This window comes from Echinops telfairi, unplaced genomic scaffold (assembly GCF_000313985.2).
Source record: "Echinops telfairi isolate 266 unplaced genomic scaffold, ASM31398v2 ScPeMD7_28;HRSCAF=97, whole genome shotgun sequence".
In the NCBI taxonomy this organism is placed as follows: domain Eukaryota; kingdom Metazoa; phylum Chordata; class Mammalia; order Afrosoricida; family Tenrecidae; genus Echinops; species Echinops telfairi.
The window spans coordinates 4,184,207-4,198,536 of record NW_022103925.1 but is presented as its reverse complement, the minus strand read 5'-3'; the positions used below and the strand labels follow the sequence as shown (position 1 = coordinate 4,198,536).

General features: G+C 54.7%; 1 protein-coding gene across 1 annotated transcript in view; it reads left to right on the top strand.

The window, feature by feature from the left end:
* EVC (EvC ciliary complex subunit 1) overlaps window positions 1-14,330 on the top strand; it is a 68,661-nt gene that overhangs the window by 43,651 nt on the left and 10,680 nt on the right. The window contains exons 12-17 of the mRNA XM_045289480.1: window positions 981-1,193; window positions 2,479-2,588; window positions 5,665-5,875; window positions 7,925-8,131; window positions 10,490-10,634; window positions 11,254-11,284. Coding sequence (XP_045145415.1) covers window positions 981-1,193; window positions 2,479-2,588; window positions 5,665-5,875; window positions 7,925-8,131; window positions 10,490-10,634; window positions 11,254-11,284 — 917 coding nt within the window. The remainder of the gene's footprint in view (window positions 1-980; window positions 1,194-2,478; window positions 2,589-5,664; window positions 5,876-7,924; window positions 8,132-10,489; window positions 10,635-11,253; window positions 11,285-14,330) is intronic.

Below are 14,330 nucleotides of genomic sequence, written 5' to 3'. Positions count from 1 at the left end.
CCTGTCCTATCCAGACAGGCCTGAGGAGACAACAACATAGCATTTCTTTTAGTTCAGACAAAGCAGATTTGAGTGGTTATCTTGTTATCTGTATGGACATTGTTGGCTTTCCCCCCCACAACTTAAATCATTTTTATAACGAGATTATCTACCAAAGTGGTATAAGACATGAGGGCGGAGAGCATGGCATGCTGGGAAACGAGACAGGACAACGGGCCACATTCTGAAGCATGGCAAAGCTGTGTCAGCCCGTGCTGACGGTGGTGATGTCTTTACAGATCCCACGTTAATTCTCTCACAGTCCTAGAGGCGAGAAATCCAAGCCAGGGCCCTGGCTGGGCCAGTCCCTTCCTTGTCCGCCACCTCGTCCAGGACCCGCAACTGCTGCTGTCTTCTCTGTGTGTCTGTTCTGCACCGTGGATAACGCGGGACGATCAGACTTACGACCCACCTGCAGTGGGATGAGCTCATTGACATAGTAAAAGAAAAACCCTCTTTCCAAACCGGTTCATACCAGGGGTACTTCTTGGGGAATGCCCGTTATCTTTCAGGGACGTTTTTCCATGAACTCATTGAAGTCCTCTCGTATTACTATCCCTAACAGATAGTGAGGGGCCGTCAGACGTCATTGAGCTGGTGGACCCAGATGATCTATGGTTTATCCCAATAACTGACCCATGTGAGGCACGAAGGGAAGGCAGGGGGTCCTGTGAGGGCCCTTCGGGATGCTCTAGATGTGCCTCAGGGAAGGCCCGCATGGTCTCTGTGAGGAGACACCCGAGATTCACAGCACGACGGGAGGGAGGGCTGCCTGGGAACTTGTTCTCTGAGAGCATTTCCCAAGACCCAAGGGTTCCCTGTGGAGTCTTGGTGGTCAGGGCTATGCCTGTGGGCAGTGTGCGGTAGCGGGGCTGAGGAAATCACATGGCCCCCACCATGCGAGAGTGACCCCTCACCCGCCGTGGGGTTGTTGGTCTCAGGAACTGTACCAGAGCACCGTTGGAATGTTCCAGAGGCTTGTGGAAGTCCTGTTCCTTCAGACGCTCCCAGGTGTGACCAGCCTCTCCCAGGCAGAGTGTGACTACTTGAGACAGGAGGTCCAGGAGAACACCACCCGGCACCTGGAGAAGTCGGACTGCTTCCGGAGACAGCAGTGGAAACTCTTCCAGGATGCCCAGGAGCAAGAGAAGAAGGTACGGCCAAAAAAAAAGAAGGTACGGCCATCGTGTGTGTGTGTGTGTGTGTGTGTGTGTGTGTGTGTGTGTGTCTGGAGCCCACAGTGGGGGCTGATGAGACTCTGAGAGAGAGATCACAAAGGGTTCCTTACTGAGCTTGGCCGACTGAGTCTGAAACTCATAGGAAAGGAGAGACCGCCAAGAGGGGCCAAGATCACGTAGAAGAGGAGATTCAGCGTGGCCCTGCCCTAGCAGTCTGGTGATAACCTGCAGGGATGACAGCCCCGTGTATTGGTGCAGACATGAGCAGGGACATAAAAGAACCAAATGGAGACCTGGAAGCAGAGCTGCGCTCTCGTTGGTCTGGCTCACTGGGATTTGGAGACTGCACGTTTATGGGATTGGGGTGGCTGATGTGTTTGAACTGCTGACCTTGAGGTTAGCAGTCCAGCACCTAACCCACAGGGCTGCCAGAGTCCTTGTGTGATATGGACACACAAAAAACCTGGCGTGACTCCTTGCTACCCTATAGGACAGGGTAGAACTGCCCAGTGGGTTTCCAAGACCCACTTTCTGGGCATAGACAGTCCCTTCTTTTTCCCTCTGAGTGCCTGGGGATTCCCACTGCTCAACTTGCACGTAGCACCCCAACAAGTCACCACGACACCCCAGGCCTCCTCTGTGCGGCCTATGGAAACTACAGAACACAGAGGTGGCTTCACCATCCACTAGTAAAATGACAAATAACTCAAACTGTGTTGGGACAATCAGTTATGTCGAGAAAATGGGATCCCTCCCCACACTCCGTAAAGTAGTATACAGTTACGTGCCCCGTGACCTACATGTGAACCCCCAAAAGACTCCAAAAAGGGTTAGTGCTTAAAAGGAACTATGGGAGAAAATGTTCATAAAACTAGGGTAGGAAAAAGAATTTGGAGAATCCTATCATGAAATCAGGACAAGAAAAACAATTTTTTTGACAAGACACAAAAGGACTCCATGTTTGCCGACACCGAGCCTTTGGTAAGGATGCTGGTGAATCCACAGACATGGATACAAGGGTGATGGTTGAAAGACATGAGGACCGTACGTTAATACTATGGAAAGTGTGTCCTTAGGAAGAATAGTGAAATGCCAAATGGTTTGCTATGTATGGTGACTACAATTAAAAAAATTTTTTTAAAAGAAACGAAAAGGAAAATCCAAATAATCAAATTTTGGAAAATCCAAAAAATTCCAGCAGCGGTTAGTAAAACGAGCTTCCAAGGACTGAGCGTGTGTGTTCTCTGCCCGTGGTGTTTAGCTGTGGATGGAGGAGCAGGCCTTGTCCGCCGTCCTACAGACGCACCTGCAGGAAGACCACCAGAGCATCATCCACGGGGTCCTGGGCCGGCTCGGCGGCCTCAGTGAGGAGTGAGTACAGACCCTGCCTGGGGCCCCATTCTGACCTCGGTGTCGGGATCCGCGGGCGTGGAACACCACCGTCCTTCCTCCCAGTGTGGTTTTGAGGCCCCAAGCAGACGTTCAGTACAGATGTGTCGAGTGGCAGTCGAATGCCATGGTTAAAAGCTCACACTTGAAGGCAGACCTTCTGAGCCAGTGGCTTAGCCCTGACTTCCGCAGCGGTGAAATGGGGACGAGAATCCCTTCCTCCAGGGATACATGTAGTCGACTTTAGGCTCACCTGGCCCTCTTACATGCTGGTTTGGATTGTCATGCACATGTTCTCGATGCTTCAATCTGAGTATTTTCTTTCAAGCTGGCTCCCTCCCAGTCCTCTCTCTCTCTCCAGCTTTGTTCTGCTGTTCAGTTCGTCCACTGTGTTCTCTGTGCATTTCCACGTCTACACTTCTGTTGGATTGCCGCCCTGGTTTCTACTTACCTGCTGATAGTCTTCATCTTGTCAGCCTCTTGAACCTGTGAATCATAATTATTTTCAAATGTGTGTCTCAATGCTCTATCTGATACCTTACGGGTATGTTTTTATTGCCTTTTATTCTGTCTTTGATCAGTTCATCTCTGCCACAGTCTGCTTGTTTTTATTGAACGGTGGACACCGTGTATGAAATCTTGAAGAGATGATTCAGTCCTTTGAGTGGTGTGGTCAGAGAGGGATTATCTTCCTTCTAGGAGAAAACATGTTAAGTTTTATTGGCACTCTATCCACACGCCATACAAGTCAATAATTGAATCACGTCAAGAAGAGTTGTACAATCGTTACCACAATCAGTTCCAGAACATTTTCTCCTTCCTTGACTAAGAGACCATTCAGGTAGCTGATTCAAAGCTAGGCTTTAGCAAGAAATGTCCCACTCTTTATGATTTGTTTAAATAAATCATTTGACTGGGGGCTCTTACAGCTCTTATAACAACCCATACATCCATTGTATCAAGCACATTTGTACATACCATCGGGCTTGGGAGAAGGTGGGGGAAGAAAGAGGGAACTGATTGCAGTGATTGACGTCTAACTCCCTCTCCCCAGGGTGACGAATAACAGAAACATGACTGCCTCGGGGTAGCTTCCTGTGACTTCTCCTCAGAAATGTCTGAGAGAGAGAGAGAGAGAGAGTCTCCTGCCTCCAAGGAGGAAAACAGGAGTTCCCAGGATCCTCAGGAGAAGGCCAGGCCCACACAGAGGCCTCATTGGCTGTGATCTGATTGACAGGCTAGCCTCCACCCCTCCACTCTGAATCCTCCAATTGGAACCAGATTGTGTAGCAACCACACACTTTAGTCCTCAAAATCACGTCCTTGCTTGTGAACCCTTTGAAGTGATCTCCTGCAGTAGGTTGACCCAGGGCAGTGAGTCCTTGGATCTCTTGACTGCCGCTCCCACCTGTGGATCCAAGCTCGATGGTGAAATCCTGGCCAGCTTCCGTCTCGTCTCCATTCATCGTGATGTGACCTACTGGTCCAGTGTGAGGGTTGGGTCTTCCTTACGTGGAGTCATAATGCGGCCAGAAGGCTGCCGTCCTTGATCTTCCAAAGCAGTGGCTCTAAGTCCTCTTCACGTTCAGCCAGCAAGGTGGTGCCATCTGCCTCCTGAAGGTTGTTAGTAAGCCTTCCTCCAGTCCTGATGCTGCATCTGTCTGCCTAGCATCCAGTTTCCAGCACCTATTTTGAGGGAGACATGAAGAGAGATAGAAAGAGGAAGGACGTTTGCAAGCCACGTCTTCCTTGGAAAGGACACCTGTGCGTAGAGCCCATAGTATCTTAGTTATCCGTGTTGCTGTCATGGACATGCCACAGGGGAGGGGCTTTCACAAACAGAAATTTATTCTCTCACGCTTTATGAGGCTAGGCATCTGAACCTGAGACAGCAGCTATAAGTTAAGGCTTTCTCTGTGTGCCAGCTCTGAGGGGTAGCTTGTGTCTCCTTCCCTGGGAGAGCTCCATGTTATCTTGGCATAAATGATCCCTGGGTCTAGGTGATTCTCGGCGCAGGGATCCCAGGTTCCAAGGACGCACTGCACTCCTGGCTCTTCTCTCTTGGGGGGGCTGAGGTTCCTCTAATCTCTGCTTTCTGGTTTAATCTGTCCTGTATCTCAAAAAATGGACGGACTCTCTGCAAAAGGAGCACACCAGCGCATGTGACTCAAGGATTGTCGATAATAAAACCCAAGGTCAGAGGCAGGGATTGTAGTGGAGCTTAAATTCCAAGCCCTTGGTTTTCAGAAGGCCGTGGATGACGGTGAGAGCCCTCACATGGATGGTCTCCATTGAGCCACTGCAGTCCATGGACCAGGGATGGGGCTAGTTGGTCCTCACACGGTGTGCATTGGCTACGTCAGGTACCGCAGACATGTCGGGTTAAAATGTACTCTCTTACCATTGGTTTTCCCATTTTAACTACCTCTAGTTTGGGTTATTTTCTGCCTTTCTTTGAATTGCAGGCTTTCTGTATTTTATTTTGTTGTTGTTGTGTGATTTTTCTCAATATGAAATCCAGGATAGTGAATCTCTAGAGATAGGAAAATAATAGCTTCTATAATAAGATACACACATGAAGAAGATCTTCTGACATCGATTGTGACAATGATTGTACAGCTCTTTTTAATATAGTCAAGCTGTTGAATCGCATGGGACGTGAGTTATATGTCAGTAAAAGACAGACGCATGGCCGTCCAGTCAATTCTGACTCATCGCAACCCTGTAGGTCAATAAAACTGTTAAAAGGGAAAAAGTGGGGGTGCAGCCTAATCCCGTAGCTTGTATCCATCTGCCTCGTTAACATAATTCCCACTCATCCTGCCTCACCGGCACCCCAGAGGCGAGGACTTAGAACACACCACATAATGACGCGCCCCATCGGGTAGAGGATAGTGACATGGGATCACAAGGTGGCGGATAGCGGCCCAGAGCTGAGAGTCATGACCTAGCCAAGTGGACACGTATGTAGTTGACGGGAGGAGACTACCGTGCGATGTGTCATGCAGTGAATAATCCGAGAGAGCTGACGTGCCTCCCCCGCCCACTCTCCCCAAAGGTCCACGCGGGGCGTTCTCCAGGGCCACGGCCTCCTCCTGCAGTCGGCACTCCGGAGGCTGGCCCTGCGCAGCTGCGCCATCGCCACGCTGGCCCGGATGCGGCTGTCTGGGAAGAAGAGCCTCTTCCTGGAGCTTCGGGAGCAGCACGCGCTGGAGCAGGGCTCCTCCCACTGCCTGGACGAGCACCAGTGGCAGCTGCTCAAAGCTCTGGTGAGCTCGCACCGCCGCCCCCACTGACCCCAACCACGGTGGCCGACACCCAAAGCCCCGTCGCTGCTGTTGGCGCACGCACGGTGGGGCGCCCCACCGGGACCCCTCGCCGTGCCAACCGGCTCTGCGGGTGAGCGAGACCGTGAGAATCACACTAGACATTGCTCGGGCTGTAAGTGCAGGAGGAAACACTGCCTGGTCCTGGGCCATCCTCGCCGTTGCTCCTAGGGCGAGCCCATTGTGGCAGCCACTCTGTCCACCCATCTTGCTGAGAGTCCTCCTCTTTTTCCCCATCCACTTGACCAAGCATGGTGTCCCTCTCCAGGGACTGGTCTCTCCTGACAACATGGCCGAAGTGTTTAATTCAAAATCTTCCCATCCTTGCCTCTAAGGAGTCTTGTGGCTGCCCTTCTTCTTCTGAGACAGATCGGTGTGCCCTTGAATCGGTTCATGGTACTTTCAATATTCTCCACCAGCACCGCAATTCAAAGGCAGTGATTCTTCTCCGGTCTTCGTTGTTCAGGGATTTGCAGTCTCAGAAACCCCATGGGGGAATTCCACTCTTCCTAAAGGGCCCCCTGAGTTGGGGAGTTGACAGCAGTGGGGTGGGGTGGGAGATGAAGGCACCAACCCTGCATCTCTGCCCTCACCCCACCTCAGACCCCTCACCCTCCACAGAAAGGCAGCTCTGCCCTAGTTTCCTGATGTCCCTAGACTCCGCGGAGACCCAGGTGTTACCTTTGAACCCCGGCCGTGCTGTGTGGCTTTGGGGGAGTGTGTTAAGTCGGGCATAAAGGAAGCATAAACCAGGGACACCGATCTGTCGGTAGAGAGACTGATACTAAAAAAATGACTCAAGAGGGTTGCAGGCGGAAGCCAGTCCAAGTCTATCCTGATTCCGTGGGTCCATGGTCCGCTGGAAGCTTCTTCGGACTCAAGTAGCTTCAGGGGCCGGTGAACCCATGGTCAGCAGGGCCAGGACAGGCCACTGGCTGCAGAGGTGAGTGAATCCAGCCTCGGCAGGCGGAGCAGCAGGTCGCTGGTGGGTAGGTGACCTACATCGCCGAAGAAACTTCCTGTCCGTGGCAACAGGGCTGAGGCCCGAGCATGGGGGTTGCACGGCACCCTAGTCTTCCTACAACGGCGTGGCTGCGCACTGCAGATCCCATCATGGATTCGATTACATTACATTAGGTCACGCGGTGAGGGACTCCTGGGGCCGAACTGCCGAACCACTGAGCATCCTGGACCAGCCAAGTGGACGTAAAATGTACTGAGTATCACGGGGAGATTTCTTCCCTGAATCTACCCACCTTGTACACACAGGACGTGGCACCAGGCACACAGTGGGTGCTTGTCAACTGGGCTGGGCCAAGATTCTCCAGTGATCGGATGTCACCTGGTTGTGGCCCGCTCCGTGAAGGGGTCCTCTGTGCAGCAGGCAAGCAGCTGAGGGGAAGAACGGGGTGGGGCACTACCTCCTGAATCCTCAATAGGTGAGGGAGCTCTCATTCGGGGTGTGGCCCGCTCTTCGGACAGACTGACAATGTGTGACAGCCAGCTCATGTCTACGGCCGGGTCTGGACCCTGCCTCTGGTTCGCCACTCTCCTGCCAGTCATACTGCCTGCTGATGCCGCCAACCATCCGTAGAACCACCGGCTTTGGATTCATTCAGCTCTGCAGCCGCCAGCCGGTGCTTCCTGCATCCACACAGTCCCTAGAAGCCTCCAGTTTGCATCCGACCCGTAGGGTAGACTTGAAGCAGACGGGACTTCCCACTACTACAATGTGGGCCCTTTGTTGACGTGAACCGCTTTCCGTGTGCATGCACAGACGAGTGCCCCTGGCTTTGCTCCTCTCCAGCACCCAGCCTCACACAGCACCCAGTAGGGGCTCAGTGGGGAGCCTTCAACCACAGCCCAGCCACCATGGGTCTTAGCAAGCCCAGGGCGCACCATCTTTCTCCCCACACCTCTCCCACCTTCCTGGGCCCAGGGCAAGACCAGCCCCTCCCTGTCTGAGCTTGCTGGTGCCCCGTTGCTCTCTAGGAGGCCCGGGTCCAGGAGGAAGCCGGCCGGCTGGAGTATGAGGCCCAGCAGATGCGGCTGCAGCTGCACCAGCAGCTCCTGGCTGAGGCCCGGGAATCCGGGCGGCTGCTGCAACAACACACAGAGCGAGCCCTCGGGCGGGTGCTGCTGGGACACGCTCGGAACTCGGCCACCAGGAGCCGAGCCCTAGAGAGAGAAGACTTCAAGGTACGAGCCAGCAATCCCCACCCCTTCTGCCTCCCCGGAAGCTGACACGCACAAAGGACTGGGCTGGGCAGGGCTGGCAACAGCGCCCCTCGGGTCAACACGCAGGCTCAGGGTTCTGTTGCACCCTTCCCTGGGAGCCTGGGGCCCTTGCAGAGATGACTCCCCTTTTCTGAGCCTCCGTTTCCCCACGTATAAGAGGAGGGGCCGTCACTTAGATGGCAGACAGCGTCCTGTGTAGGCGGGCGCACGCTGGGATGCTGGAAGCTCTCTGTGCCCCGGAACATTGCACTGACCCTTGAACCACACTCAGGTTGGGTGATGGCCCCACCACCCACCCAAGCGTTTTGACTCTGCAGACCCGCTTGAGCTGCGAGTAGCCTGCTGCTCACAGAAAGCCGTGCCGATCGCATTGACGGTGGTCGCCGTCGGGGGCCTTTCTGTGTGTCTTTCTTGCTGGCCCTCGGCTTTTCCAGGGGTGATATTGGCTCTTGCTCGTTCGTCATCTGCCTGATCAGAAGTCCGATTCGTGGGGACCGTCCCTCGCTCTCCAGGATGTCAGCAACGGACCTGAGAGTCGGGAGGACATGATGCCGAGATGCGCCCAAGTGCATCCTCACGGCCCTTCTTGGGAGTGAGCCCATTGCCACGGCCACTGGGTCCATCCATCTCACCGACACCTGCCTCCGTGTCCCTGACCTTCTGCTTGACCAAGCCTGCTGCCCTTCTGCAGGGACTTGCCTCCTCTTAATGTGTCCAAAGTGAGGGACACTCGATGGACAGAGTCGAGGAAGCAGCTGGGTCCTATGAAGAATGCACTACGGGAGATAGGAGGAAAGCCTATTCCCGACCTGACGCTACGCAGATGACGCCACCTTGCTTGCTGCCAGCGAGGAGGACTTGAAGCGCTTTGATGAAGACGAAGGATAGCGGCCTGCGGCCTAGATCGTACACGTCAGAGAAGACCAACACCCTCACAGCTGGGCCAGTGGGTCATCGCGCGATCCGTGGAGAGAAGGTCGAAGTCGTCAGGGGTTTCTCCAGGTTGCATTCGCCGTCAGTGCTCATGGAAGCAGCAGTCGCGTGGTATTTTCAGTCGCCTCCTCTGCACTCGAAAGTTGGCCACTGACAGGCAGGACGGAGGAAGAATCGGTGCATCGGAGCGACCGTGCTGGCGAGGAAACTTGAAAGTAACACGGGCAGCCAAACACCGGCGGACCAATCTGGATGGGAAGAAGTTGGACCAGGTTGCTCCTTGGGAAGCAAGGATGTGCGGCTTGGTTCCCACGTACTGTGGACACGTGGTCGGGAGAGACTGGTCCCTGGAGGAGGCCGCCGTGCTTGGTTTGCAGAGAAGAGGGGGACTCCACTGGAGGGATATGGGTTGCACCCATGGATCCAACGTCGCCAGGATGGTGAAGATGGTGCCGGACCGGGCCAGTGCCTCATGCCGTCGTACACCAGGTCGCCGTGACGGAGATCCAGCTCCAACCGTGGACCCACAAGCCCACTCCCCGGCCTTTCCCGGGGACCCCTCGTGGCCGCGGACTGTGTGCACCCGCAGAGAGACTGCTTCAAAAGACAGTGATGCTCCAAACAGAACCGAGGGCGATCCGCTCCTTTTCCTGGCGCCAAAGAAAACCCCAAAGGGGTCGTGAAAGGGCTGACAATGATCTGGAGGCAGCAGGCTGAAACTTTGGAGGAAAGCCGCCACGTCGAATCCAGATGGTGGTTGTGCGGTGCGTCCGTCGGTGCTGACCCGCAGCGACGCGAAGTGCGGCAGGAGGAACACCACGCGGGGCTGCGCCGAGCTCACCATCGTCCCCACGCCTGGGCCCGGGGTTACCGCCACGGGGTCCCTCCATCTCCCTGAGGGGCTTCCTCTCCCTCGCCGCCCCTCCGCTTCACCAAGCACGGTGCCCTTCTCCAGGGACTGCTCTCCTGGCGACGCGCCCACAGTCCGTGAGGCGAAGTCCCTCCTTCCCGGCCTCGAAGAAGCGCTCTGGCGGTACTTGTCCCAACACAGATTTGTTGGCCTTCCAAAATCAAACTTGCTGTTGACGCCTGGCCACCCCCTGGGGGTCTCCTAGACGTAACTGTTGGCGGGAGGCAAAAGCCCAGTCTTTTTCCCGAGGAGCTGCTGGTGGTTTCGAACTGCTGGCCATGGGAATTGGAGCTCAGCGGGTAACCACGCCACTTTGTTTGGATGAGAACTGTTTTATTTGACCAGGACCATGTCCGCCAGCCACAGCTCCCAGCCTGCCCCCCATCCCCCCGGCCCCAGGAGGGTGGTAAGCAGAGAGGACCAGCCTGTCACCGGCAGCTCCTCGCTGAGCCCACGTCCTTTCTGGCCTCTGGTAGGCGGCGTTACTAGAGGCAGCGGTGGAGAGTGTTTATGTGACAGCTGCAGGCGCAAGCCGGCTGGTGCAGACGTACTACCAGCAGGTGGAGCAGGTGGTGCAGGACCACGAGGAGAAGAAGCTGCGGCAGCTGAGGGCCGTGCAAGGTAGGGTGCCCAGGGGAGAGGTCTGTCTGGGCAGGGTGGGGTTCCAGGCATTTCTCATTTCATTTGGGGAAATTTATTATTTGGTTTGGAGGGGCGGGGTATGTGTTTTACGGTCTGCTATATTTCTGTGTGTGTCTCTTGCCCCACAGGGGGCTTGGAGTCATTCAGAGGAGGGTTTTACACGGGTGGGCACAGCTCTTTCTCGCAGCTCCCAGGGGCTGCAGTTACAGACACCACAGGGGGTGCTCTAACCCACCGGAATGGACTGTCTCCGCCCTGAGACCAGAGGCTGCATCCAGGGTGCTGGCTTTAGGGGAAGGGTCTTTTCTTGCCCAACTCTGGGGGCAGGGCCCGGTCCCTTGGGGTTTTTTGTAGGCCAGCATTTGTGGGTGACCGACACGGGGCGTCTGGCTTCTTCACTGTGCGCCTCCTGCTCACTGGGGCTGCACGGCTCTTTCTCAGAAGTGAGCCCCCACCCTATGCTGGTTATCGAGACAAAGGAAACTGCCCCAAATGAGGTCCCTTGCAAAAGGGGGTACATTACCCGCTGCCGTGCAGCTGATGCCCACTCGGCAACCATATGGGACCATGGGGACCATGGGTTCCGTGGTGTCCCCAGGGCTGCAAGACCTTCTCGCATGGGGCAGCTGGTGAGTTAGCTGCCAATCCTTCACCCACGGTGTCACCAGGGCCCTCCTACCCACAGGTATGAGGGTCAGGATGCCAAAATCTATGGGGAGGAGGAGGGGCCGGTCAGCTCATAACACATGGGCTTTCATCAAAGGCCCTCAAGAGCAGGAACGGGCAGTATGTCTTTTTTTTAATAGTTTTATTGGTACGAAATTCACATATCATACATTTCCCTAGTTAAGTTACTTTTAAAAAGAGTTGTAGACACCTCCTCGGTTCTAGCGCTGCCTCTCCGCTCCCACACTCATTATTTACTCCCCAATTCCTCTCAGCCTCCCCACTCCCATCCCCGTCAACCATGGCATCAGTTATTGTCCCCAGGCATCCACTCCTTGGGGCTTCTCCCACTGGGAAACCAGCAGAAACAATGAAAAGCCAAGACAATGTGAAACAGAGAGGACAACTATAAAACTCAGATAAAGATAAAATTAAGAGCAAGATTTGAAGAGACGGGTCCTTGATAACCTCTTTTTTAAAAGTCATCTCAAATGTCACCGGAATATAGCAAATTGTATCTACATGCCATTTTAAGGGCTTGGGGACGTGCATTAAGAATTGTTTACAAATGGTCCATCTCTGTGCTGGTCTCAAAGCAAGCAATAAACTGCCAGTTCAAAGGGGAGATAAATAAAGAAGAGTGCTGTAAGACCCCCCAGTAAAAGAATGGGGGTGGGGGGACAGTGAGACAGAAGAGAGCACCCGCCATATTTGAAAAAGCCGAAGAAGAAATGTCTGTCGTGGAACAAGCGAGAACTACTAACAGCTAGAGCAAATTCAGGTTGGGTCAAGAGGGAAGTCGCCTGGCCGAGGGGTCACAGGATACCACAGTTCGATGCCCCCCACTCCAGTCGGCAGTAATCTCCCTCTGACAGTACAGCTGTTGGCCTGAGTGGACAGGCTCCCCCATGCCACTGCGTTAGTCTGGAGTAGACTAGAGAAACAAAGGCATACACAGCCATATGCGTGTAAGGAAGAACTTTATATACAAGAGCAGTTGTACATTAAGAAAACAGCCCAGCCCCATCCAGATCACGTCCATAAGTCCGATATTAGCCCCTATGTCTGACACCCATTTAGAAAGTCCTCTTCTGACTCATGAAAGCCATGCAATGACGCCGAATGAAGGAAGATCGCAGGCCAGTGGGTGGGAAGTCTTGTGGATCCAGTGGCAGTGTAAGCATCTCAGCGCTGTCAGGGGTCTCCACGCGGCTGCATCAGGGTAGGTCCATGTGGCCTCTCCTCCGGGATGTCTCACAGGGAACCAGCCTTGTCAGGAGTGAGTCTCCAAGGGCGTGGAGAGAGTGAGACGGTGTCTCCCGCCTCCAAGGAGGAAATCCCAGAGTTTTCCCAGAATCCTCAGGGGGAGACCACGCCCACACAGAGGCCCCATTGGCTGTGACCTGATTAACAGACTGGCCTCCAGCCCTTCCCTCCATCCTCTCAAGCCCCAAATTGACACCAGATGATGTAAAGGCCACCGGCACCCGGGAATCAACCTATCTGGAGGCGGTCCGCGAGTCGAGGCTGCCCTTTTTCTTTCTTGTGTTTCTGCAGTTTCACTGGCACGGGGTGCCCATATCCTACAGTCCAGTAGTCCCCTCCATCAGGAAGGGCTGTGCAAATCACCACGATCCGTCTTAGAACGTTTTCTTCATTCTCGTTCTCATCGCTATTAGCTGCCCACGCCCCCATAACTCCCCCTGCCAGTCCCCCACACACAAAGGAGCCACGCATCCCGGCACGGTGTCTATAGACTTGCCTCTCCCAGGTTTCATATGCAGAGAAACATTTGTCAAAACGAACAAAAGCCAACAAGAAGAGAAATAAAGCAAAGCAGACAGATAGCTCCTCCATCGAGAGAGAGCGGAAAACATGGACGAGTCGGACACACTGAAATAGACCCAGAGGGAGAATGAATGATGGGGTGCTAAGCTAAGCCTAACTGTGTCTGTGACAATCAAACGCTGCCCTTGACCTCACGTGGGGTTGAGGTGTGTGTGCTGCCCCAGGGTTACACCATTGTGTTACCTTGTGACCCTAGTGCTACCCTGACAGGCCTGCCCATTGTTGGGCTGAAGACTGAAGCATTTTCAGACCCTAAGGATGACTGCAGGCTGTTGTCCTCAGGGTCCGCCCATCTCTGTCCAAGTAGGCCTGCTCCCTTTCTTGATGTGGACTTGCGTTCTGCGTCTCCTCCCAGTCCGTTGGCGGCCACCCCACATTCCACCCGTTCCCACGTCGGGAGCTTCAGAACAGGATGGAATGCCGTGCTGTCTGGTGGGTTTTTGACTGGCTCGTCTGAGGCCTGGAGTCGAATGTGCCAGAACAGACGGGCAGAAGGTCCTTGTGCTGGTCTTCCGGGGACAGTGGTCTTCTCAGCTGAGCTCAGCGGGCCCCTTCCTCTGGCCCACGACCTGGAGAGAGCCAAGGCCTAGGCTCACAGTCTCTCGCCACTCGTTCCCTTGGATCTTGTGCCAGAAATATGCCAGGGGAACTCAGCAGCTCCGTCAAGGATTCTCCGCAGGAAGCATGGGCTCCTGTGGCATGAGATGGGTGTGTCTTCCACCCCACTGTGGGACATTCTGAACCAGGGCGTGTCATGTCCCCTCCCCAGCCACCACCCACCCCCTCTGCCCCCTCCCCCGTGGGACTCAGGTCGGACTCCCCCAACGTTCTTTCGGCTCTGCCTGCCTCCTCCTCTGAAGCCCCAGCACCATGATTTCTCAGGAGCAGCTACGGATTGGAAGCCACACAATCCACCGGCCATACAGCTGCTCTCTTGATGCATCCGGGAACAAAGTTTCACTCAAGAGCCGCAGCCACCCCCAGCTGGAAGCCTCTTTGGGAGTGCTGGCTCGATGGGGTTCCGCGGTCAGGAGGCCTGCGGACGCCTCAGCGCATTGGTTAGTTATGTGTGAAGGCCCGTCAGTGCCTCCCAGGTCACAGCCCAGTGCTCACATGCTATCTCCCCTGGGATTAGTGATAGGGGAGACAGGTTAGTGGCGA